This window comes from Lissotriton vulgaris, chromosome 7 (assembly GCF_964263255.1).
Source record: "Lissotriton vulgaris chromosome 7, aLisVul1.2, whole genome shotgun sequence".
Lineage (NCBI taxonomy): Eukaryota > Metazoa > Chordata > Amphibia > Caudata > Salamandridae > Lissotriton > Lissotriton vulgaris.
Window position 1 is genome coordinate 993,495,107 of NC_141695.1, and position 25,500 is coordinate 993,520,606.

At 41.9% G+C, this 25,500-nt stretch overlaps 1 protein-coding gene across 1 annotated transcript in view; it reads left to right on the plus strand.

The window, feature by feature from the left end:
- The window catches only part of LOC147702831 (teneurin-2), a 1,317,719-nt gene that overhangs the window by 572,687 nt on the left and 719,532 nt on the right, over positions 1 to 25,500 (plus strand). The window contains exon 4 of the mRNA XM_086931409.1: positions 19,487 to 19,721. Within this exon, the coding sequence (XP_086787535.1) occupies positions 19,487 to 19,721 (235 nt within the window). The remainder of the gene's footprint in view (positions 1 to 19,486; positions 19,722 to 25,500) is intronic.

Genomic DNA, 25,500 nt, shown 5'->3' on the forward strand with positions numbered 1-25,500 from the left:
CATCACAGATGGTATATTCTCGATCCCCCACTTTGCGCAATATCCCTCTTGGCTATCATCATGCCTGTCGTTGCCGATTGTCATTCAGCGTAAGTAAGATCCGTAGGTCTCCATCTAAGGTTTTTTAAATGCTAATTCTAACTATAACGTCCCTGTAACCTTTGTTTTTTTCAGTGAATTTCAATGGTTTTTCAGCTAGTAGTCACATTTGCAGAATGGTGCAGAAAGGCCGCTGGGCCTCCGACCAGCTCTCAGGAATCCCGCGGAGTAGGATGTATAGGAGGTACCAGGAGGGCTTATTGTCCCTTAAGGTCCTTCAGGAGTAAAGGTGACTTCATATCCCAACTAATAGTGCACCTTGAGCCACATTTGCAGAGTGGTGGTCCCCCTTCCCTGGGCTGCTTTAGGCCTCGGGGACCCCATCCTGGGGTCTGACCTTTATCTTCTTTAGGATTTTAGTTGTTTTTTTTTCTTTAAACGAAGGCGGCTGCCTGCCCCCCATCTCTGGGCCAATTCTGGCCCGGGGACCTTATCTCCCGGAGCCTGCCCTATATTTAATTTCTTTTTACATGGGAGGTGGGCTGCAAGCCCTCCCTTCTGAAGCCAATGCTGGCCCCTGGGATCCCAACCTCCAGCGCCAGGGCTTAATAAATGTTTTCAAAAAGGGGGAGGGGGCTCACTCAACCTTCCTCCCCATGCTGATATTGCCCCGGGGATTCCATCCTCCGGGGCCAGGTCACTTTGTAGGGGACCGGGGGGGATCCTGAAGGCCTCCACAGTCCCTGCCTGCTCACCATCTCCTGCGGGAATCCATATTGGTTTTACACACGGGGAGCTGCTGACATGCAGCTCCCTGTGTGTAAACGCAAAGTGCTCCACTTTCAGCAAGCAAGAGCAAAATGCTCTTGCTTGCTCAAATCACAGCACACTGTTTGCTAGGACATGGTGGGAGTGGTGCTCCTGTTATGCCCTAACAAACTACTGTGTCCTGGGGTGGGCACCCCGGGATATTGCTGAAGTCAGCCCTGGAGGTTAGTGGTCCACAGGGCCTTCTAGGGTTTCATAAGGGGGGCTGGGAAGCTCCACGAGAGGGGCTGTGCAGCTCCCCTCCAATGTAATTAAGCCTTTGGGAGGTGGAGGTCCCCAGGGCTGCAGGTGCTGCTTGGACCCTGTATTCAATTTTAAAGACATGACCTGGGAAGGTGGCGGACCCCGGGGCTGTGGGGGGGCTGCGTCCCTCCCCTGAATTTGTTGCATTTAGCTCTGGGGTGGTAGTGTTCCCCTGAGGCTGTGGGGGGCCGTTGAGGCCCCCCACATCACTTTGCATAGCTTTGCCCAGGGGAGGTGGTGGGCCCCGGGGCTGCAGGGAGCTGCATTTAGTTAAAAACACAGTGTACCCAGGGAAGGTGGCTGTCCCCGGGGCAGGGGGAGTTGAGGGGGCTCCTGCATTTTTTTGTTTGCAGCCCCAGGGAGGTGGTGGTCCCTGGGACTTCTCATAAGCCCAAGAAGAAGGACCCATGAGCCCCCGTCCTTCATGCCCCTGGGATTTGGCCTTCAAAGAAACCCTTAGAAGTATGCAACAATGCCTTCCAGCCCAGCCCTGGCACCAGATAATTAGTAAGGGGTAAATCAGCCCTTTCTTTGAGGGCAGGACACAACCTATTCAGATGTAAGTGTGAACCACCCCTCAGAATGCAGATGTATGCAGACGTATATCCTGTCACACCCAGCCCTTCCTGAGTTGTTTCTCTCTGGAAAGTATGCACAAAGGGTAGCTGTCACCCAGCTCAGATGAGTATTGATGTCAGGCTGCAAAGCGCAAAGAGTCATAAGCATAGAGAAATGGCTACTTTCTAAAAGTGGCATTTCTAAAATAGTAACCTACAATCCAACTACACCAGTAAGCCGAATTTATCACCACTTTTCGAAAAAAGCCAAAAATGGCATCGCCACTCCTTTCTGATTAGGAATTACCACTTAAACATATATAAGGAAATTACCAACGCTAGCCTATGAGAAGAGTAGACCTCACAGGGGTGAAAAACTAAATAGGCCATGCCACACATAAAGGCATATGTCTTACCTTTTACTTACACAACACCCTGTCCCTAGGGATTCCTAGGGTCCCACCTTAGGGATGACCTGTGTGTAATAAAAGTGGAGTTTAAGGCCTGGGAAGTAGTTTTAAATGCCAAGTCAAAGTCGGAGTAAACTGTGCATACAGTCCCTGCTGTGGCAGGCCTGAGACAGGTTTGAAAGGCTAGTTCTGTGGGTGGCACAAGCAGTGTTGCAGGCCCACGAGTATCATTTAATTTACAGGCCCTGGGCACATGGGTTACCACCATACATGGGACTCATGAGTAAATCAACTATGCCAAACAGGTGCAAACCATTCATACCTTGTTTAGAGGAGAGATTGGCAGTGGTAAACTATCCTGAGTCCCAAAGCCAACAAAAAGATCAGAAAATTACTCAGAGGAAGGCAAAAAGTTTGTCGATAACCCTGTAGAAAGGGCCTGGTCCAACAGATAGAGATTGCAAGATGAATGCATTTGCCTTGAACTAGTTATGTGCTTCTAAATCCATTATTACCAGTCAAAAAGTGGTTCATTATGTGCATGAGCTTGAGTATATTAAAACGTAATTAGCAAACTGTACACAATGCCAAACAACTGAGCCAGCAAACAATAAAGTCCCAAGGAACAAGTACATATGAGAATAATTACGCACTTATATAGCGCACGACTACCCGTAGGCATCTCGGCGCTTGTACGAATACCGCAGAGGAACCCTTCCTGTCCTTTCTCTGTGAGGAGCCCTACTCCTGGGCACCCCCAAGGTGAAGTCAGGCACCCTCAGCGTTGTTGGGGCCATTGTAGAGATTTAGCAAGCTATTGCCCAGAGGTGCAGAGTGGGGCTCATGATCAGAATAGGCACCGAGGCGAGAATTATCAGGTCAGAGGAAATTGAGCACGAGACCTGCCGAGGCAAGAACTGAACCCTGGTCCCAGCCAGGCTCCTGCATCAGGGTCTGCCACTCTAACCATTGAGCCACACTACATATAACCGAAGCCTCTCTGTCTACAGAATAAAAGAACATATTTTGTCAAAGAGCAGATCAGTGATTCGGAACCAATAGTCCAGCATCAAGTAAAGAAACAAGATTAAGCCTATTTATTCACTTAACAGTGTCATAAAAAGCCAAAACAACGCTTGGAATAATTTGGATAAAATTTGCTGTGGCATTCCATAAACGAAGGTTTTTAATGTGCATCGAAAGTACAGATAAATAGTGCAACATACGGAAAATTGTGTGTGCGTGCGTATCATTATAACTAAAAGTGTCAGCTTGCCAAATGCTGTACGCGATACTTGATATGTTTTTTCCTTTTATGTTGCAATATATAAACTTGATTAGAGCAAGGAAACGCAGTTATTCAAGAAAATGGCTACCATAGACATGCTTGATACTTTTCTGTGTTAAACCATTACTATTAACGTCCTGCAAATCGTTGAACATGTGTGCAGATATTTACCATTCTGGATGTGAAATCACAGCAATGTCACATAGATAATAAATATAAACTTTTCAGCTGTGACCAAAATTGGGTGAAATATGTTGGGCATTTTGCTGAAGAAAAGCGCCATTCATATTTTATTATTGCAGTAGACTTTTGTTCAGTCCTTTATCTAATTCTTATTGTTAAGATGTTCTGTGTTAGCAGCTCGGGGAATTGGGTTAAGAGAATGAGCATTCAGGCGACTCCAGTTGGACCACTGCGGATGCCATAATACCCAGGAGATGTTGAAGGCATTGAGTGCATTGCTTGTTTTGATTTTTGTCACTTGTCAGACCCCACAGGTTGGCTGAATTGGTGGGCTGCTGAGGTTTAGTGAAATTGAGAACGTATGATGCCTGTGCTGGTTGTTTTTGGCACTGAAAAAGTGATTTAGGTCTACGATAGTCGTTGTTAAGTGGCTTGTGGTAGTTTCTTGAAGGTCTGGAATAGCTCCCAAAAAGCATATTCAGTATAACTGATGTAGTTCTCTATGTAGGGTTGTTTTGCTGCCATACCTCGTATTTGTAATGTCTAATGTATATGTTTGTGTTTTCGAATTCTTCCAACACCTTTCCAAAGCTCTACCGTGAATTTTTTAACTACCAGAGGTCTTCATTGAACTGTTTGCTGAGCTCTACATGAGTTGTTTTGGGTTTATAGTGCTTCAAAGGGGCTACAGTGTCCTTGGCCCAAGCTATACACTGTTCCATTTTGCCAGAAGCATCAACAATAGGCCTGGGCAGAATTGTAATTACGCCGAAGTAATTGGAGTGTTTCAGTAATTATTCATTACAATTGTGATGCAAAATATCAAAAAGTGGGCAATAACTCTATCTTGAGAAATTAAAGGTAATTTGTGGCAAAAATCCTACTGCAGGAGCACAGGAACAACAGCAGATAGAGAGGGAGTGATTGCTGGCTACAGCTGTTTCTGTATCATTTAGTGCTATTTTCTTAGCAAAAAAAAGTCGCTGGCTAAGACAATAGCGCTAAAAGTTGGATTACACTTAACTTATATAATTGCGCATGATTTGTGAGGGAAATATGTTAGCTATGCCCTCCTCTAATTACCAGTGAGAAAAAAGAAACAGGAACTATGGTGAGGGCCTGGATAATGGTTTCAAATAACCCTTGACTCATAAAATTATGAAATGAGAAAAACGAATGCTATAAGGCCCAATGTAATAAAATGTTTGTTGATTGATGGGGGTATGAGCACTGGCCGAGCAGCAGCCACAATCTTTGTCAGGGTGAGGCACAAGCCAACCCTAAATTAACTTGTGCTCAACCCCCTAGTAGCCTGGCACAGAGCACTCAGGCTTAATTCAAAGGCAATGTGCAAGGGATTTGTGCAACACTTGAAACAGTAATGAAGTAACCTACACCTCACAAAAATGGATACCACACCAGGTTACATATAATAAATAAAACAAGACCAAAATGAAAAAAATCCAATTAGTAAGAAACGGAGATATGTAATTTTAAAGATTTTAGTAAAAATAGCACCAAATAGCACAAAGCACCAACTGTGAATATCTGGTCGAGTAGCAGAGGGTGAACGTCATAAGTTCAGGCTGTCCCTGATGGAGTGTGGACCGGCTACAAGGACCCAGTTCGGCCAGCTGAACAAAGTACTTTTAATCTTGGCTTAGGGAGCGTTGCAAGGGTCAGCTTCGTAGATGCCTAGCAGAGCCGTAGTGATGCGTCAGTTCTGACATGCGGCAAGGTTGCAGTGTGAGGTCCTGCATTGCTGTTGATGATACCATCGACAGGGGCTTGCAATGCCAAGTCTGGTGTTGAGGATGCTTTGCTAAGTCGGGGCGATGCATTGGTTCTGAGGAGCAGTGATGAAGCGTCCGGCATCAAAGTTGCTGTTGATGAGGGATGCATTGGTCTGCGTCGAGGATACATCGCACAGCTGCAGTTTTGATGGGCAGCAATGTGATGTGCCCTTTGAGATGGGTCCAATCCATGCAACATCTGCGATGCATTGTTTCTGCTTGAGTTTGCACTACGCAGCTGAGAAGATGCGTCGGTTTTGCTGGATCCATATAGGCTGGCGGTACACCTTACGCTCCCTTCCAAGTGTCTAGGATTAGGTTGGCACCACTTGCAGAGTAGACTCACAGATGGTAAAGTCCAGGTTCAGGTGTATGGTTGTTGAAAGCCTTTTTGTTCCAGAGGCTTCAGAAATATGTCTTCACCATAAATTTGGATTTTTCATTACAATTTCAAAGACACCAAGCATGAAATGACCATCTGTTCCCATTTGAAAATTACAGCTCATTGAATGTACTAAGGTAAGTTTCAATGTTATCCTTAGGTAGGCCTTTAGTAGTAAAAAAACTACTACTACCAGGACATGTAAAACTGAAGCATGCATGTCGCCCTTTTTAAATACATTGCACCCTGCCCTCTGGGCTGTCCAGGGCCTATACTTGGGGAGATGTATATGTGTTAAAAAGGAAGATTTGGGCCTGGCAAAAGGTTTATTTTGTCTGGTCTAAATGGCAATTTAAAACTGCACACACTGCTTGCAATGGCAGACCCGATGTTTAAAGTGCTACTTAAGTTGGTGGCACAATTAGTGCTCCTGGCCCACTAGTAACATTTAATTTACAGGTCATTGGCACAGGTAGTGCATCCTTACCAGGGACTTACAAGTGAATTAAATATGCCAATTTGGTGTACGCCAATTCTACCATGTTTTTAGAATAGAGCACAGGCACTTTAGCATTGGTTAGCAGTGGTAAAGTGTGCAGAGTTCTAAGGTCAGAAAAAATGAAGTCAGCAAAACAGGAGATTTGATGGCAAAAATGTTAGGGGGAAAACCATGCCAAGGATGTCAGGTCTAACACCCAGTTTATGGAATTTGGTGTGATCTATTCTGTTTCATTTGTGTAGGTTTCACCTATTAGCTTTCTGCATTAGAATATTAGAACTCCACATATGTAACTTATGCATGTCTAGACCCCAACTTAAATCACTCAGTTTTAGGAAAACAAGCAGAGACATAATTATCTTCCATATCCTACTTACTTCAAAATAATACTATGTACGTTTAAACAATGGACAATGAACATGATTATAGTGATTAAATTAGCTTTTTTCAGTTGAAAGTAATCTCCTAACGTTACTGTCCTTCCTAGCCTTGACCAGTGTAAAATCTGATGTTTTTCAGATAATTTCCACACTTTCACCAGTGTATTTGGATTGTGACTTACATGCAGTTAACGGAGTGGGAAAGGTGTTTAAAAATGTGAATATTTATGATGTTAAGTCTAAGACACTCATTATGTGTGGTCTGCTAATGCATCCAGTAATTCCTGTAATTGGGGATACCAATACTGATCAAAGCAGTATCGCAAAAGGTTGGAAAAGGCAGCCCATTACCAGTTGAACCCTGGTGGCTCACTTAAGAATGGGTTAAACCTAGGGAAAGAAAGGTTAACACCCAGTTCCCAGAGTTAATTATCATTCCTGTCTGGATTTTCACACAGGGATTTCAGCTGTTTTGAGCTGCCGGAACCCCTTGGGCAAATTGTGTGGTCCCAACTTCCTTTGCTGGTCCCATCAAAGAGTACATGGTGTTCCCTGACATACCCCAAAAGCGTCTTTAAGTGTGAAGTTGTAGATAAACTTTGCAGGAGTCATTTTTGGATGATGTATGATCATACTATACTACAGGAATGAGGTCTAATAACACCAAAACTGATCTGTGGTTGATTAATTTCCCTTCTGGAGGTGTCTTGCCTGGGAGTTCAGGATGGACTATCCCATGAGGAGCTTGGTTAGTAGTAATTTGCATAAGGTAGGTCTCAGTCTGGAGTGGCACAGTGGTTGAAAAACAGTGGTTTTGAATGCCATTCAAAGTTATTGCTAGTAGTTTAGACTATTCGTCCCCTCACCTTTTATATGTTTAAAAACGTTGATAATATTAACTAACTTGAAGGTTTCTGGGTGTTAATCATTTTACTGGGCACCAATCCAGGAACGCTTCCTTTACCATGGATGAACAGTCTACATTTGCAACAATGCAGTGTACAATTTGTAACTTTGTAGATTTATCCACAGAAATAATTCCAATTCACACCTGGAAATGTCTATTGGCCTTGATTTTGTAGGACTGTAAATCATGATCAAGAATTCATGCCAGCAGTTCTTTGTGTTTGCAAGTTTTTCATACTGAACAAAAGACTTTAAAAATTGGACCCAGAGAGATTTCTTAGAAAATGTAGTCGCCAAGTTAACAAACAACTTCGGTAATAGTTATTATTGCACTTTAATTTCAACTTCGAATTTGTTTCTTTTCTCTCCTTTACATTTAGTTTGTCCTGTAACGGAGGACATTTTAACTTTCAGAAAACCTTTCATTTATTACTTTATATCCTACCAAACTCATGACATAAACTTGCGTTTTTATCCTGCACTGAGATTGTTTCTCTATTTCTGGTGAACGACATTCTTACTTACTTTTTCTAGACAAATCACTCAAAAACATCTAAATATGTCTACTCTTCAAACTCCCTTTCAGTAGTCTTAAGTCATCCAATACCAGACTGCACAATCCTTCATTTAAATTCTACTTTTGTGATTGGTCGCTTCATTGTCTAAATCTCCCATATTTGTTTTCTATTGTCTACCTCTGTGTACTTCACTGAAAAATGTGCCTATCTTCACAATTACACTGTCTTGTCCATGTCTTTTGCTTCACAACTTCTCCTTTCCCTTAATTTAGTGCACCTGAACAAACTCAGAATTTTTTCCCCTACTGATGTAATCACCACTAACCTTTGAACTCTTTCAAAGGTTTTTCTAGGTCTCTTCTTCCTATTCAATTCCCTTTTAAATGTAATTGAAACATTGTATATTAGTGTATTTCTTGTCCCATGTTTTTGAATAATTGTTTGGCAAGAGAGCTGTGCAAATAAAAAAAAATATTGATCTGAGTATTAGTTTGTGAGTTTCAATAGCTTAAAAAGCAATCACGAGGAGAAAATAGCGCATGAGCACCTACATGATCTTGGCCAGGCTTCAAATTACTGCAGCTCATTCTCTTTTTTAAGAACCATCTCATGGGGAATTAGGCGTCTCCTGAAATTGACAGAATGATCGCCCGTCTACCTCATTTAGTATCCATAGCATCGCTGCCATTTCCAGGCTCTTTTAATATCTCCATGTTTTCTCAAGCCTTCAATATACAAGTAACCTGGCAAATTAATTTTGACTAGATTGAAGGACTGAAAAGGTCTTGCCTCTAGAGAGATGTCGTCCTCACATCATCTTCTCTCTGCTCAACTTCTTGTGAATAAACAGCGAGGCGGCTCAACCTCTTCAGAATAAGTTGTTAGCTCTCGCTGCAGTGGATGGACATTCCAACAATTTTCGTTTTGTTGTAGCATTTTCACCCAAAATGGCGTTTCTTTCTGTTGCAAAAAATATTTTCTTGACATACAATGAACATATTTTTGTGCATATTTATCGTGATTTTTTTTCCGAAACCTTATCATGTCAAATATAGAGAATACATATTGTTTTTGCTTCCACCTTTGTTATTACTTGCCACTATACTCAGAAGCATCTAAATTTAAACAAAACATTTCCAGGAAACAACAGATTTCATTTACTGTGGATGGAAGATCTGGTTAACAGAATCAGACAGGTTAGGACCTATTCTTCCACATTTTTCTATGCACATATGTAAACTATGCCCTGATGTAAATGGGTATTGTAAAATGTGCTTTGATTCCGTGGGAATAATAGTGCAGAACTGCATGTGGAAGAGAGAGTACATTTTAGAATGAAATAAAACATTAGATCTAGGTATAAGGGAACTGACGAATGACTGAAATGAAGACATCTCCATTTTGTGAGCGGAGTATTCAGCTTTTTCTTGGCGTATATACTAATAATCACTGACAGATCTGAAATCATTGCTTCAATAATCTGGACTCACCTTGAAATCGTAACAGATCAAACAATGCCCCACTCAGGTTGTTATAGTGATTGTGTGTGGCTTCATGAAAATTGGTCTCCATGCCTTAACTAATTACTGCATCACAGTTATCTGCTAGTGGCCCGACGAGAAATACTAGCTCTATTTACTAAGACTTATGGTACATATCCTGCCAGGTTAAGCTGCCATTTAGTTGATGGGTCATGTATGAGATAAAAGTACTTCAGTATAGAAACGTGTGTGGAATTCCAGATACTATAGTACTACAGTTAACGTGTTGATATTGATCCAGTTGTTCAGAAAGTACATTTAATCCTCAATACAATGTGTATAGTCTACATTTTGTAGTCAGTGAGATTCGCTAAGGGCTAAGGGGAGGGGGTGGGTGAATTTTACATTTCCCAACTATAAAAGCAGTGGGCTGCAGGGTGAGATGACCGCAGCTTGGGACGGTCTGTTCCCCTCACAGTCGGAGAAAAAAAAAAACATTTTGCCAGTGAAAAAACTATTTGCCAGCATTTGTCCCATCACCTTGTGAGTGTTTGTTTGCCAGTAGGATGCTTGGAAACTGGCGACTGATGTAGTTTTCCAAGCCTACTACTGCCAATGCTTGTGTATTCCATAAAGTAGTACATTTTGAGAAGTACTTCTATGGATAAAGGGTTACTACCTCTTTGGCAAAAACTGTATATATATATATATATATATATATATATATATATATATATATATATATATATATATATATATATATATATATATATATATATATATATATATATATATATATATATATATATATATATACTTTTCATGACATGGTCATTGAAGATCTTAAAGGACTGTATCATAAAGTGAAACATAAGAAAAGATACAGGAGCAATCAAGAACTAGCTTATACCACACTAATGAATAAACTTAGTAAAGATCAGAGTATAATAGTGACCATGGCAGACAAGGGCGGCAACGTGGTCATTTGGCCACAGAAAGATTATGTTGCTGAAGCGCTGCGACAATTAGAGGATGGATCTTGTTACAGCAAGTCAAACATGAAATCGTATATAGAGGCAAAGGAAAGTCTCAAAAAGTTGTTGTTTAAATGGAAGAGGGAAAACATGCTCTCCAAAGATGAGTTTAACTTTCTGGATGTTGACAATCCCGTACTTCCTAAACTGTACTTGTTGCCCAAAGTGCACAAGATGGTGAGCCCAGTCCCAGGGAGGCCTATAATTTCCGCAATTTCCAGTCTAGCCGAACACATTGGCGAATACATTGACTATTTCCTCCAAAACCTAGTGCAAACATTACCATCTTACATCAGGGACACTGGTCACTTTCTCAACAGAATTAACAACGTTCCATGGAGTGATGACTTACTATTAATCACCCTAGACATAGAGTCACTCTATACCAGCATCAATCACCGAGCTGGACTTAGAGCACTTGAACATTTTTTGGGAACCAGACCTATCAATTGTTATACTCATAACAAAATGTTAATAGAACTGACCAATTGGTGTTTGCATCATAACTATTTTATGTTTGGCAAGGAACTATATTTACAACTAAGAGGAGTGGCTATGGGTGCCTGCTTTTCCCCCAGCTATGCGTGCTTGCACGTTGGCTGGTGGGAGGAGCAGGTACTTAAGGTCAGCTTCAGTGAGATCATGTCCAACAATGTATTACATTGGTTGCGTTTTATCGATGATGTTTTTATAATTTGGAGGGGGGAGAGAGCAGATGCGGAAAGGTTTATTGAATTGATTAACAACAATAATGAGAACTTACACTTTACATCACATATTGACAACTCAGAGGTGGAATTCCTTGATGTTAAAGTTTTTGTGAAAAATTCTAAACTATGTACCAAACTGCACCGTAAAAGCACTGCTGGCAACAGCACACTTCACGCCAGCAGCTCCCACCCCCGTCATGTCATCGATAATATCCCTTTCGGAGAACTACTTAGGCTTAAACGAATTTGCAGTAGTGACGAGGATTTTCAACTCTGCGCTACTGAAGCCCTTGATAGATTCAGAGAAAGGGGATATAAAGAATCAATACTTAGGCAATCCTTAGCGAAAGCTAACTGTAGACCCAGGGATTCGCTTTTTTCCACTTCAGAGTCTAATCAGGAAGCCAATATAGAATCGAGTAATAGTCCACCCAGACTGATTCTAACCTTTAACAAACAGGAACGCAAAATCAGATCTATTATCAATCAAAGATGGCCAGCTTTAAAAACTGATTTAGTACTGGCCCCAAAAATAACAGATAAACCTACCATCACCTATAGAAAGGGTCCCAGCATGAGAACCCAATTGAGTCGTGATTTTCCTGAATTAATCAAACAGAACAATTGGATGGCCAAGCCGGGTTTCACTAGGTGTTCCAGTTGTAGAGCATGCAAATTTGGGATTAACACCACCCAATACTCTACACCTTTTAGATCTGACCCTGTGGAAATCAAAGGAAAGCACAACTGCAAAACAGACTTTGCAGTGTATGTTCTGACGTGCACCTGTGGCCTCAGATATGTGGGGAGCACAGGCAAGCAGGTGCATGTCAGAATCCTACAACATCTACGCGCAATCGTTAACAACGATAGCAGCTATCCCGTGGCACGCCATTTTAAAGCCATCCATCAGAATAATCTCGACTGCTTAACTTATTTTGTCATTGCCTCAGTACCAAAACCAAGTAGAGGGGGTGACAGGGATCTCATGCTTAGGCGACTAGAGTCCCAGTTCATTTTGGAACTGGACAGTCGCTTTCCCAATGGTCTTAACACCACGGAAGATCTACATGTGTTCCTATAATGGCTTTTTCCTGTTGGTTAACTTATCCTGTATGTCAGCCATTATGCCAAGATCTGACTTCCCTGTCTTTTTAGTTTCTGTATTACTGTATTTCACTGATTTATTTTTATCTCATCATGGCTTCCATGGTGTAGTAGTTGGGAGCTTTGACTCCTACTATGGTGTTTATGAAACTCGTTGTCACGAAAAAAAGAATAGAAAAAAAACAAAAATCATTTTTCCCCTTTTTTTACCTTTTTTATCTCTGCAGGAGGGATACACATTTACTAAAACACTTGAAGCACGTTCAATTTTGGACACAGACTGATGGGGCGTGATTGGAAGCATCCCTTAAATTACTTCGTATTATCCGAGGTTTTTTTTCGGTGACCACGATACACACAATTCACCTCAATCTATACAACAGGCATTTATGCCGACATTAAATTGGACAGACTTATTGTCTGCAAACTTTGGGACTACTTTGTATCGATTTGATATAAGGATTTCTTGTTGCGTTATTACAATCTTGCTTATTTACACTCTGCCATTCAATCATTAGTCATTGAATGATTAACAACTGATAACATTGTGTTGTTTGCACATTGTCCCAAATCACATGTATTTTTATAATGTATATATATATTGTTATATTACATATATTTATTTATTTTTTTAAATCCAAAAAAATGAATTGTACATTGTATATAGATTGAATTGTAAATAGCGCATTCATGCTGTTATTATATTTGTGTATTGTTTTAACGTGGCACCAACTAGAGGAAAGACTGCTTCAGCCTGAGTTTGGTAGTGTGTCTTCTATGTCACTTTATCACGTGATGGTGTAAAAAAATGCCCGGGAAAAACTTTATGTATTTAAGCCATTATGAACTTACTGACATTTGATCTGTGAACAAGGGCGGACGCCCGAAACGCGTAAGATCTGGTGGCCTTGAACGCAATAAAATCGTTTTAGCCCACATTTGGACGTTGGAGTGGCGTGGCTTTCTTTCTTGGCTGTTTGGCGGCGGCTGCTGCGAGGCTTTGAGGAGAGAGCTGCATCTACGCATATATATATATATATATATATATATATATATACACACATCCACACACACACACACACACATATATCCAAATAGTTAAAACCACTTAGAGAATTCAGGATGGCGAGCAAAAGTCAACATAGACATGGCAGACTCGACTTAGGGTCCCCAGACCCAGCTACAAAGCAAGATAGCATATGTGTGTAGTGTGACACACCCCAAACTTCACCACTGAAGCTATGCCCCTGATGTTGCTTTCACGGTGAATGGCACTAAAGTTCACTCAGTATTTGTGGCTGTTTGATCGTCCAGTCAATCATAGATGAATCTTGTCTACCTGCCCCTTGCTTAGCGCCACTTTTAAAACAAAGGTCTCCCGAATGACGGCTCTTACATTTGGACTGATGGTGCCGTGGGCAGCAATTGCTTATACCTCACCTCGAAGGATTATAACTTTCTTTTTCACTTATAATTACATTTTCCCAAATAATATATTTTCGTTTTGCAAATATGGTGCATCCCTGAAAATGAGGAAAGGGACATTGATTTTTAGAGTTGCTTTGATGCATTTAAATGGCAAAAACAAGAAATAGAATCCTTATCAGTCCTTTAGGCACGACATATTTCCTGCATGCAGCAAGAATAAGTCAGCCCTAGCGAGGCTCGGGAGTTTAACAGGGTTTCCTTCACTGTGATCAATGCCGCGGCCAGTGCAACGGTGGTAATTGCCTGCAATGATGGTATTAATCATTCCGAGGCTCCCCTTGCTGTGTTATTAGCAAGATACAATAAAAGAATCATCAACCATCACAGTTCAAATGTTATGATTTTCCAGGGAACCCTTCAAGCTACTGCTGGCGTTTGATTACAGAAAGTGCTCTGAAGAATGGTCCTCCTTGCCGGAGTTTTCAAATCTAAGTGATGGCATCAATTTTAGGTGCGCGGGTGTCATTCCCTGGAATGAAAGGGACCAGGAGGATCTTATTCTGTGTCAAAGTCAAAAGAATAATCTGAAGTTACATACGGGACTTATCAATATTTATGTTTCCAAACACTACATTAATTATTCGACAGATGTCACAGGTGCCATGAGTGGCCAGAGATCAGAATTATGACCTCTGTCCAGGGTCACACTGCCTGTATATAGCGGCTAGGAAGGTCACAGGTCTGCCCATTGCATTTGATGGTTACTTTCATATAGGCGCTTCTAGAATCAATTTCATCTCCCTGTGCCCGGAGGTGCTTGTAACTGGGAGTATGGGTGTTTTATAACTCTTGATATTCGAAAGAACCTAGCAAATACATTTTTTCTTGAACACATTTCTTCTAATATGAGGAGGAATGTTCAAACTAAAACAGACAGATTATATTCTGGCCTCTAGAAAACTTCAAATTTCATGCAGGATGATTAAGAACAATTCCTAACATTATCTTGAGGGAAATTGCAAACTCTAAAACACATCATTCTGGATCACTGCAGAATGCCCCAGCCTCAGGACCTCTCCTAACCTCTAGCCATAGGCGAGAAGTGGCAGGAGGTGAGTATGCTTTTCTGTCATTTCTTGAACCTGTCTTGTCCCTTGAGTCTACTGGAGGTAGATGTCATCCTGGCCAGAAATGCAGGACCAGAAGTACAAGACGGAGGTGGCCACAATTGTCTCCACTTTTCATTCAGGGCTGAATTTTACAGTGTAAATGCTAAAAGGAAAATCTTCTTTATAATTGCAGCCATAATTTCTCTTTCGAATGGACAAAACAGCATATTTTGTATGGTGAACTAGTCAGATATCGGGGATTTAGCCTTTCCAATTTTTATAAAAATGAAATGGAATATAATTCAGTCCCACTCGCTCCTGAGATGTTACCTCCTCGTTGTCCATACTCTTAATTAACCATTTTAGACAAGGGATACGGGAACACATTTATACTCTGGGTAGATTTTTATTAGCACTCCTCCAGATTTTTTAGTTGAATACTCAGAAGTCAGAAATCGATGTAAACTGCAGTAGAACAACTGGAGCCAAATTACAGACCGGGCGCTTTGCCTATCATATTGGCCACAATGTTCCCAGGACGGGTGCAAATCTGTGCCTGCATTAGCACCAGTGCACTAGTGGAAGGCAGACCAGCTGTTTGAAGCAGACAGTGAGCTCTTCACTGTGCAGGTGGCAACCTGGAGTGTCTATTAAAAGGGGTACAGACACCCCTGATGGTGGGTGCAGTATGTAACTGCACTTACTGCAGAGGGAGGTATTGAGTGTGATCAATTGGACCCTCACCTGACCCTTTTCAGGCAGTGCCCTTGGAGGTGCACAGACTATGCACAACCTCTATGTGGTGCACAACCAAAGCACCTCCTGATTTCTTCTTTGCCTCTGCAGCTACCCATACAATATAGCACGGCCACAAAGAAAAATGTTTGTCCCCTATAGATTGCATACGGATGGCATCAGTGAACATTTAGCACTCATGCAATCTCTATTCCAGAAGGGCCGCACAAATGTCTGCGGCCCTTGTGTATAAATGGACGCATTCTCCCGTTGCACTCCTGGGGCGCTATTGATACTACAGCCCTGCACTACATAGATTTCTGACTTTCAAATAGTTTTTGTGGTTATTGGACCTCAGGGTCTAAGCTGCGTGCCTACATCTACACTGTGACCCCTCCCGCTCTTTACTGTTAACTGTCACTGCTGGATTAATAAGATAAGAAATGTAGTTGCTCTAGTAGTAAGGATCTCTCTAGTTTTAAACAACCACAATAGAATCCAATAAAAATATTTCAGTAAGATTACATTAAAGCTAGGAACTTTGCATAATGTCACATTCTATTACTAAAAGCAAAACTAACTCATTGACCAGAATCAAATGTATATAACGCTCAGTGATGAATTTCTTCTCAGTTAATAAATTCACTCCTTCAAAAGTTAAGGTGAAGACGACTTTAACCAACTCAAAGTATTTAAAAAATACAGGTAATTTTTCAATCATTTTACTCATTCATGCTGCCAAATATTTTATTTCCTATTTTTGTAGGACATACAGGCCCCTTCTTAAGGAAGCAGTACACTGCTTAAGGACTGGACCAATATGTTCCGAAAAAATAAGAAGCAACATATATTCATATATTAGCATTATGGAGGTGTTATCCTTGCAAGAGTGCACACTTTTGTTTTTTCAACTTAAAACTAAGTAAATAGAGAAATTCATCAGTGGGCTGTATGTTAAATTAGAACTTTAGAATGTGGAGTACTCCATTGAATACAATGGAGTGCTCCGTGCTTCTAGGGCCGATAAAAGCACACAGAGCAACATTCCATGTTGTTTTTTGTTCACTCCTGACCAAAGGCCTCTCGGAACCCGAGGGGATTTAACCCCCTCAAAATCCAAAAGGCCTTTGTTTTATTTGTTAGAAAAGTCGGCCCTCTTGTGACAGAATGTTCTAACAGCCTTATATCCCGCCATAGCGGGCTCTACCGGCCATTAAAAGCCCGCTCCCTTGTTAATATAGCCCGCTACGGCAGGCTATTACAACAGGTTTTCACATTTCATAACCCAGATTTGCGGACTAACTTCTATGTTCGACCTACAGGAGTATGTTGTGGTGAATTCCATAATGACCCAATTCATAAAAGGTATTTGTGCACCTAATTTGAAGTTAGTTGCTCAAACAATTCAATTGATGATCACAAAATCCAAATCCTGTTTCAGAGTTTACCCATGCATATCAAAAAACAAATATGAAAATGTAGTCAGTATTCAGGAGCACCCATGTACACAAAATTAGGGATAGTGGGAATTTTCTGAACATTGGTATCTTGCAAAAGACCAACACACCCAGAGTTTGTAACATTGTGGGAATTGGAATGTACTTTAATGACCAACTTTATTACCTTTCCGTTTGTCCTTTGTGAATAAGACCAGTTCTTTTTTTAATACAGGTAGCTTTGCTTGCTCTTGTGATTAAAGCCAATGGTTCTTTCTGCTTGTGAGGAATAATTAGAAAGAATTTCATAAAGGACACCAAGGAGTAAATTAAAAGCAGCAGTTGAAAACATTGAGTTAATCCTCTATGATTTCACGCAGAGCACATTTTAACGATGACAGATATGGATGTAGATGAGCCATAGTGATATATTTTTGCAAATTCCCTTTGCAAGCATTACTTTAAATACACCTACATTGTGATAAATGATATCTCTATGATAACAAGAATTCCAAAAGTTGTTTTCTCTGCTTCTTTATGCGTATATAAATGCGATTTGGCACAGAAACGCATTCACACAAACCTTCTGTCTGTAATTTATCATCTTTCCAGCTTTTCTCATAAAATCACTCCAATCAAAATGCATTCATTGCTGCAGGTACAAGCATAGTTAGTCGTCAGTACTAAGATTTAAAGGTTAAATTAATATAATGGTAGATTTTTCTCATTTGTACAGTACAGTTAAAAATGTGGATGTTTTTTCATGCAGAATGTTAACATCTTTTTAAGTGCAATGTCTTTAGCTAAGGATTCATCCAACCGTTTGGGAGGATTTAGCACCTGTGTAAAACAATGATGTTCAATAAAGCATCAGTTAAAATATAGGGATGTCTGCCACCAAGACCATTAGTTGCAGCAGCAGACACAGAGGGGCAGATTTATGAGTTCTGGCGCATCTCTGCAAATCGGCAGGGATGCGCCAGAACTGATGCGTCACGCAATTCCCTCCTTGCGGCACCACAGATGCGCCGCATTTACAATGCGGCGCACCATGGTGCAAGGAAGGGCAGATGCGTGACGCATCTTGTGGTGTACGGGCGGCGCATTGCTGGAGTAGGGTCGCAAGTGCGACGCAACTCCTGCAATGTACAGAGGCCACCCATACATAACATTGTGCGTCACTCCTTATGCCTGCTTCAAGCAGGCGTAAGGATTTGACCCAGCAGCGTCGTAAAATCTTGTAGATTTCACTGCGTCAGTTTTACGGGGCTTTCCTACGAGGGAACGCCCACCCTGCGACAGAACACCCACATGAAACCTGACACAGGTTTCATGTGGCGCAGGGCTTTACAACGTGACGCATCTGCCTAGATGCGTCACGTTGTAAATAGGTCGCAGGGATGCGCCCCGTGCAACGGCGGTGTAAACGTGGCGCAAGTCCGACATAAATCTGCCCCAGAGTCCCTTATTCAAGTATATGTGGTCACCCACATGCAAGGGGAAAAATACCTTACACAAATGTGCAGCTACAATTGGAAGACGACATCTTCTGGTTCAGAAATCAAATCCAAGGGAAGGTGGCAGTAAAAAAAAGATGCTACAAACACGTTTGTGACATGTGCCTTGAAGATGTCCATTAAATATATGAGCAGGGGGTGGAATTGTGAATCTAAGCATTAGTATGGAAGAGCACGACATTAGGGGTGGGAATGCAAATGTGTACTTCTCCGCTCGTATATTTCATGGACAGCAGAGCAGGAGGTCTTCAATTCAGTCAGACATTTCTTTCTGCATAGTGCCTTCCATGTGGCAGCCTTGTGCTAGGTCTGGACTGCTGTGGGGTCATGATGGAAGCGCACAAAGCGCAGATTCCAGTGCACCTCTTTGTGAATGAGTGATGCACTGGAATCTGCACCTGGGCTGCAGCAACTCTTCACATGTTCCTAATTGCAAAAATTGCACTGGTACAGATGATTGTGAAAATGCGAGTTTCCAGAGATCACACATTTTGAGTTTGCGCAGGTGAGCTCCTTTTGAACTTGCATGAATTATTTTTGTGAAATAGTACATGTACAAATTCCATGGTTTTCTAGATATATAAAACAAATGAATTGTTTCCAGCATCTGTTTTATGAGTTGACAAGCAAGGGTCGGCTGGTCTAATGTTCTTATCATGCCAAGGAATATTTAACGTTTCACAGTCATCTAATATTGACAATAGAATATGGCTTACCAACTCAAAAGGTTACATTTAAGCAATAGAGGTACATTAGAATAAGTAGAATTTAGTTTTCAGGCAGGAGTTTCTTTATTATCTCTCACCCTTCAAGCCACAAATCCAAGCTGCTATGCTTTAGGTTATGAAGTGCTTTGATTCTTCCAGTAGTCTAAAAATATATTTTCTTCATTTTGTCCTCTAGGTCCTCCAAACCATCACAGTCAGTCCACGCTGAGGCCACCTCTCCCTCCACCTCACAATCATACACTATCGCACCATCACTCATCTGCGAACTCCCTCAACAGGAACTCGCTCACGAACCGGCGGAACCAGATCCATGCTCCAGCTCCTGTGCCCAACGACCTAGCCACAACTCCGGAATCTGTTCAGCTTCAGGACAGCTGGGTGCTCAACAGCAACGTGCCCCTTGAGACGAGGTATGCTAGGTACAGTGGAACTCCCTTTTCTTGCATTCAATTTCCAAACAATCGTATGCCAATGCATGTAATCTATGCATATAATTCATTGCCAGCTGGTTTATCTTTGATTGATTATCTAAGTGTCTAAATGCGTATTCTATCAAATTCAAAGTGTACTTTATATTTTTATGTGAGTGATGCAAGCTCCCCAAATTATTTATATCCAGTATGATGGCTGAGTTCACAAATTATCATTTCATCCTGGTTAACACTTTTTCATACATGTGCTTCTTTACTGGGTGATAGAAACATTTTGAGTACACATGATGTTGTTTCTTTAATGGTGGGTAATGAGGGACAAGTTAAATGTACACTTTGAGCAGAGAAGCTTGCTCTTGTAAGCAGTGTCACTGCTGCACTGTAAGCAGATTGTGTCTCCTCAAGAAAGCATGATGCGGTTCAGAGATATTCCTCTGACTAGCTGAAGTGGGGTTCCATAACATAAAATCCACGGCAAGGAAAACATATTCGTCTTGCATTTATTTTCTTTGAAAACATGACCAGACTCAACTAAGAGTTTCTGACTTTGGATGCTTGTGTGCTTGTCTTTTCTAAACTGATCTTCAATTTCCTGGATTACGTGAAGTACTACATATAGATTTTGATTCCTACCAACACACTGAGAGGATAGGCAGCTGCGGACTGGAATGGCTGTAGTTTGTTGAGGAAATTCACAGTAGATTAACCTTCTTCCCATGTTACAATCTTACTCAGTATGTTGTTGTGGGGCAAGTGAGACACGAGAGGAGGGATCCCTTTGATGATTTATATCAGGTGATAGACACCCTTCGACACCCCAAAACTGAACCCTAATAAACAAACCCTGCTTGGGGCACAAGAAAGAAAATACATCAAAAGACCCTGTCAAAAATGTTTCAACCATCCTGCCTAGTGCAGCAATTCTGAAATAACTCAGCATCAATGCTAAGCAATGCTACCTTGCATCCGTTGCTGAATCCCCTGAACCCTCCCATTATGCTCACTATGCAGTATGTCTGGTTCAAGATGCTCCTGCCTAAGTTAACAGGTGTGCTGCCTGCTTCTTGTATCTAGGCCAATTCTTTAGCAAGATTCGACGTCAAATATGGAACGCAAGACCGCGGTGCATATCCTCTGACCAGGACAACGTAATTCTGCATGTATGTGAAACTAGAGGCAAAAGTGTAATTGGATGTTTGCGTACACGAAACATAGGGTGAAGAAGAAGTTGTCCCAGTGTTTACACATTATAGCAATGTCATAAAAGTAGCTGTGTGAGTCTAGTTCTTCCAGCAAGTGCAGAGGGAAGTGTGCACCATATCTAGTGTTTTATCCCTAGTTCTTTTACACTGCAAAGCATGAGATCAAATACACACAAAAGGACAGGCAATGCACAAAGCATGCAAGCTACAGCTGCCTGAAGTATATCGCCCATATAGGCCTCAGAGCCGGTCTCTGTGCCACATGTCTGTCAGAAATCAGCCGACTATCGTCAAATTGTGTCCTTGTGTAATGTGACTGGTGCTCATTTAAAGAGCTCCAATACCTTTGAGTCGAGTTTGCGCTATATAAATCTGCACACACAAAAAGGTTCATTAATGTTGAAGATCGTCTTCTACTTATTTTTATATTAATTGTCTCATTTTAAACATAACTAAAAAACTGCAATTTAATCTCTGGATTCCCATCCTCGCTGACCCTTATGCATTTTAGTACAGAATAGTACACAGGAGCATGCATTGATATTCTCAGGTGTAACTGTAAATTTGTTGAGCGATGTGAGAGGAGTGTGACATCTACATGGGGCAGAAATGCATTATTGTGCATGTGGGTGATGTATTTGATTATTGCAAATGTGGGCGCAAGTGGACACTCAAACTTGTGAAGGTTAATGATAACAAAGAAGATACAGAGGACACATTTTAGAAATAGATTAAATACTGACTTTATTGCAATGGAAAGGTGACATGCCATATGTCGATCTATGGGTAACATATGTAGGCTCTCCAATAGCTGATGTAAAACGGGAATGATTGTGGGAGAATTTGATGTACAACTTGCGTAGAGGAGTATTATGACTAGTATTGAACCTCCTACTCATTAAATAGGAGTATCCCAATTCAAATGGTATGTGTTGACCAGCATGAGGGTCCCAATGGAATGTAATCTATACATTGCCGGGACGACCCTAAGGTGAAATGTTATGTAAGTAATTAAAAAAATTCCCACTATCAGAATGACCTGGAGAGAGTGTGCTAGGATTGAGAACTCCTTTATTGAACAGGGTGCTATGACACAATGCCGGCAGCGGAGTTTCTTATGGAAGAGACACAAATGATAGCTGTGATGTGGAAAATAGAGAACCACCTGCTTTAATGAGATAACACCCATACTATGGGCCATTTAACCCTAGAAAAAAACTTTGATTGTTTATCTAAGATGGTGGCCATCTTAAAGCCTACAGTTGACTACAGAAGGGAGGGGAATGTTCCATTACCGTGCCGAATTAGACTAAGGATCCTGATTTTATTTTTAGGAATTAGAGAAGTCAATTAAGATACTGAAATGAAGTGAGACATTTACCATTCACAATGGACTATAAGAACTTGTTATATTCAAAATAGTTGTTCTTGTACACATAGAAATAGGGTGGGGTGATAGTGGTTGTAATATTTTCAAATAAGCTCTAAACATTTTTATTTTTTCTCTTGTTTTGTTTCAGTGTATTGATTCTGGGTGATGTACGAATGCCATACTTGTGTATACTGCAAAAATGAAACTAACAGAAAATACATTCAAAAAGCAGGAATATATTAAATGCAATGCGATTAGTCCATGCCCGATGGTCAAATAGAATTATTTAAAAAAACAGGAATGGACGATTCTGTCAAGCTCGTGCAAGAAGCTTTCTGTTGTTTTTGATCATAGAACGCTCATGATTTATTTCTAACATGCCACATAAGGTGGAGCAATGGCTCCATGGGTCCTAACATACCTTAGGAAATGTGGTCCTGTCTGCTCCTTCTAATGAATTAAACAATATAATTGTGTGTAAAGGAGCCCTTGCATCCCAAGGCAATAGCATTATTGCACCTACTACACCACTGGTATCTCCGTCCCTGTATATGGTTGATATTGCAGAGTTGGTTTCAGGCCAACAGCCACTGGTTTATGATTTTCTTTGTTTCCACACAGATTGGTCACGTGTGTACTAGGTTTCCTTGTAAAGAGGACTAAAAAAATTGGTTAAGGGGAAGGTTTTACCAAACACTAATTATTAATTAAAAATTTCTTTGAGACTGTAAATTAGTCACATGCACTATTGTCATGACATGCTTGAATAAAAAGTAAAAAGGTGAAGGCATAGAGGGGTGGCCAGGCAACATGGCTGACAGCCCTTAATCTCCCGGTTAGCCAAATCCTGTAATCCTACCTTATTCTGCAGTTCACATCCTGTAATCAGCATAAAACACTTCTGGCCGATAGCGGACACAGACCTGAGCCGGCGGAGTTTCTCTGGACGCCTGATGACCACCATTTCAAGTGGCGGTCTGTGGGGACAGCCTGTGCCTAATTGGTGGTGGTGGAGAGAAGATACCAGCTCCCCTGCCTTGGTGATCGCTGCCACAGGCTGTTGCACAGTGCAGTTTGGGGAAGAAGTAGGGGGGGAAGCTGTGGCCCCCAGTAGAGTGAAGACCGCCCCGGCTGACCATCCAGCAGGTGCTGTGGCCAACATCGAGGGGGCCAGCCTGTGCCGCTGCCGGAGCCCCGAAGAAACCTGCCTGCTGAGCTGTGGTGCTGGGGAGTGTGGTCCGCCCTTCCCCCGTGGACATGGACCAGGTGGGGGCCTCTGCGCCGGAGTGAGCTGCAGAGATGCTGCAGTGGTCCTGAGGGTCCCGCTGGCGGTAGGAAGTCACAGAGCAGGCAGTGGGCCGGAGTCCGAAGACGTGCAGGGGTGAGAGGGCCCTGCCTGGTTCCAGATCGGAGAGTCTGCTGCAGGGGAACCTCGGGCGCCGTGAGCCAAAGCGATGCTGTCTGTGTGCACAGCTCTTGTCCGGGCAGGCCCGAGGAGCAGGAGACAGAGAGGGGGTTCCTGTGTCAAAGCTGCGGGGGAGGGAGAGAAAGTAAAAGCGCAAGCACGACATGCGTGCATTTCGCTGAATGCGCCAACCCTACGCCTGCACATAGAGGAACAGGAGACAGGGAGGGGGTGCCTGTGTCAGAGCAGCGAGGGAGGGAGGAAAGGAAAGTGAAAGCGCAAGCACGCCATGCTCGTTGTGCTGAACGTGCCAGCCCTACGCGTGGACATCGCCTGTCCGGGTGCGCACATTTTTTTTCTCCCTCTGCACACCAAAGAGCCAACAATAGTCTTGCCAAGGCAAATCAGCACATGCGCTGTGTTCACTAGGCTAGACCTAAAAACAAAATAAGGAGACTAGGAATTATTACGATGTCGACCGTAGTCCCCATTGCCAGATATGAGCGGTGTTCAAAGCCAAGTGAAGCTTCTCAAAATTAACCTGCTTATTATCCCACATGAACATCATTTATGGTCGTTGACGTACTAGTAAACATAGACACTAACTATGTCAATGTGTTATGCATTGGGTTACTCTTGAAGCACAAAAACGTGTTTTCTATGCACCAAACCCAACTTGAGCTGACATTCTTGGATGGAGTACAAGAAAGTGTTTCAATGAATGCCACTACCTCAAGATGAACAACTATATTTTCTTCTGTGGTGTACATTGCAAATGAATCACCTTTAGGCACTTCTTCCTTCATGGCACATAACTGAGCTGAGGCCCAAGACAAAGGGCCTGGTTAGGACTTGGTGGATGGGATACTCTGTCACAAAAGTAACGGGTAGCCCATCCGCCTCATTACAAGTGCCATAGGATATAATGCACATATTATACGGCAAACATAATAATTGTGAAGGAGTATGCCATTGCCAAGATTTAAATCAGGCCCAAAGGCATCATAGCCCTATTCCACAATTGTTCATGATGGAAATGGCCATATTTTGTCTGGTATTCACCTAGATTTTTGCGGAACCTGTTTTATTTTGGCCATAGGGCTCTGCACACATTAGTGCTACTAACCTGTGGTAAAGGTCTTATGCTCTACCTTTTAAGCATAGTAAAGTAGCCATATACCAAGGTGGCACAATTATTTTACTCATCAGTCCCCAGTATATGGTACAACATGTACCCAGGACCGGTATATTACTAGTTTGCTATGGCACACATTGTGCCACCCTCTACAGAAGCACTTTAAGGCAAGCAACCAGGATTGCTAGTGCAACCTGGGTGTGCAGTTTTAAACTTTAATTTATACCTGGCAAAATAAACCTTTTGCTTGGCTTAAATCTTTCTTTTCAATGTTTATAACTGACCCCTACTGTTGGCCCTAAATGCCTATAGGGCAGGGTGCATGGCATTTAAAATCTAGGGCTTGTATATTTCATGTTTTACATGTGCTGACAGTGAAAACCCTCAGTTTCCACTGTGGCAAGACTGGCACTTCTACATGAAAACACTGGGTTACATTATAGCAATGTTTAGTGCTTAATATCAGTTTGGGAACACAACAAGTGATGGACAGAATGTGGATCAATGTCACACACTCACCCCAGTCCAAGGATCTGGGCCTAAATCCATCGTTATTTTGCACTCCACACCACCCTGGGTTAGACAATGGCGATATGAAAATCAGCTCTGACCCTGAGCCTCATGGGAACAGTCCAGTCCGAACT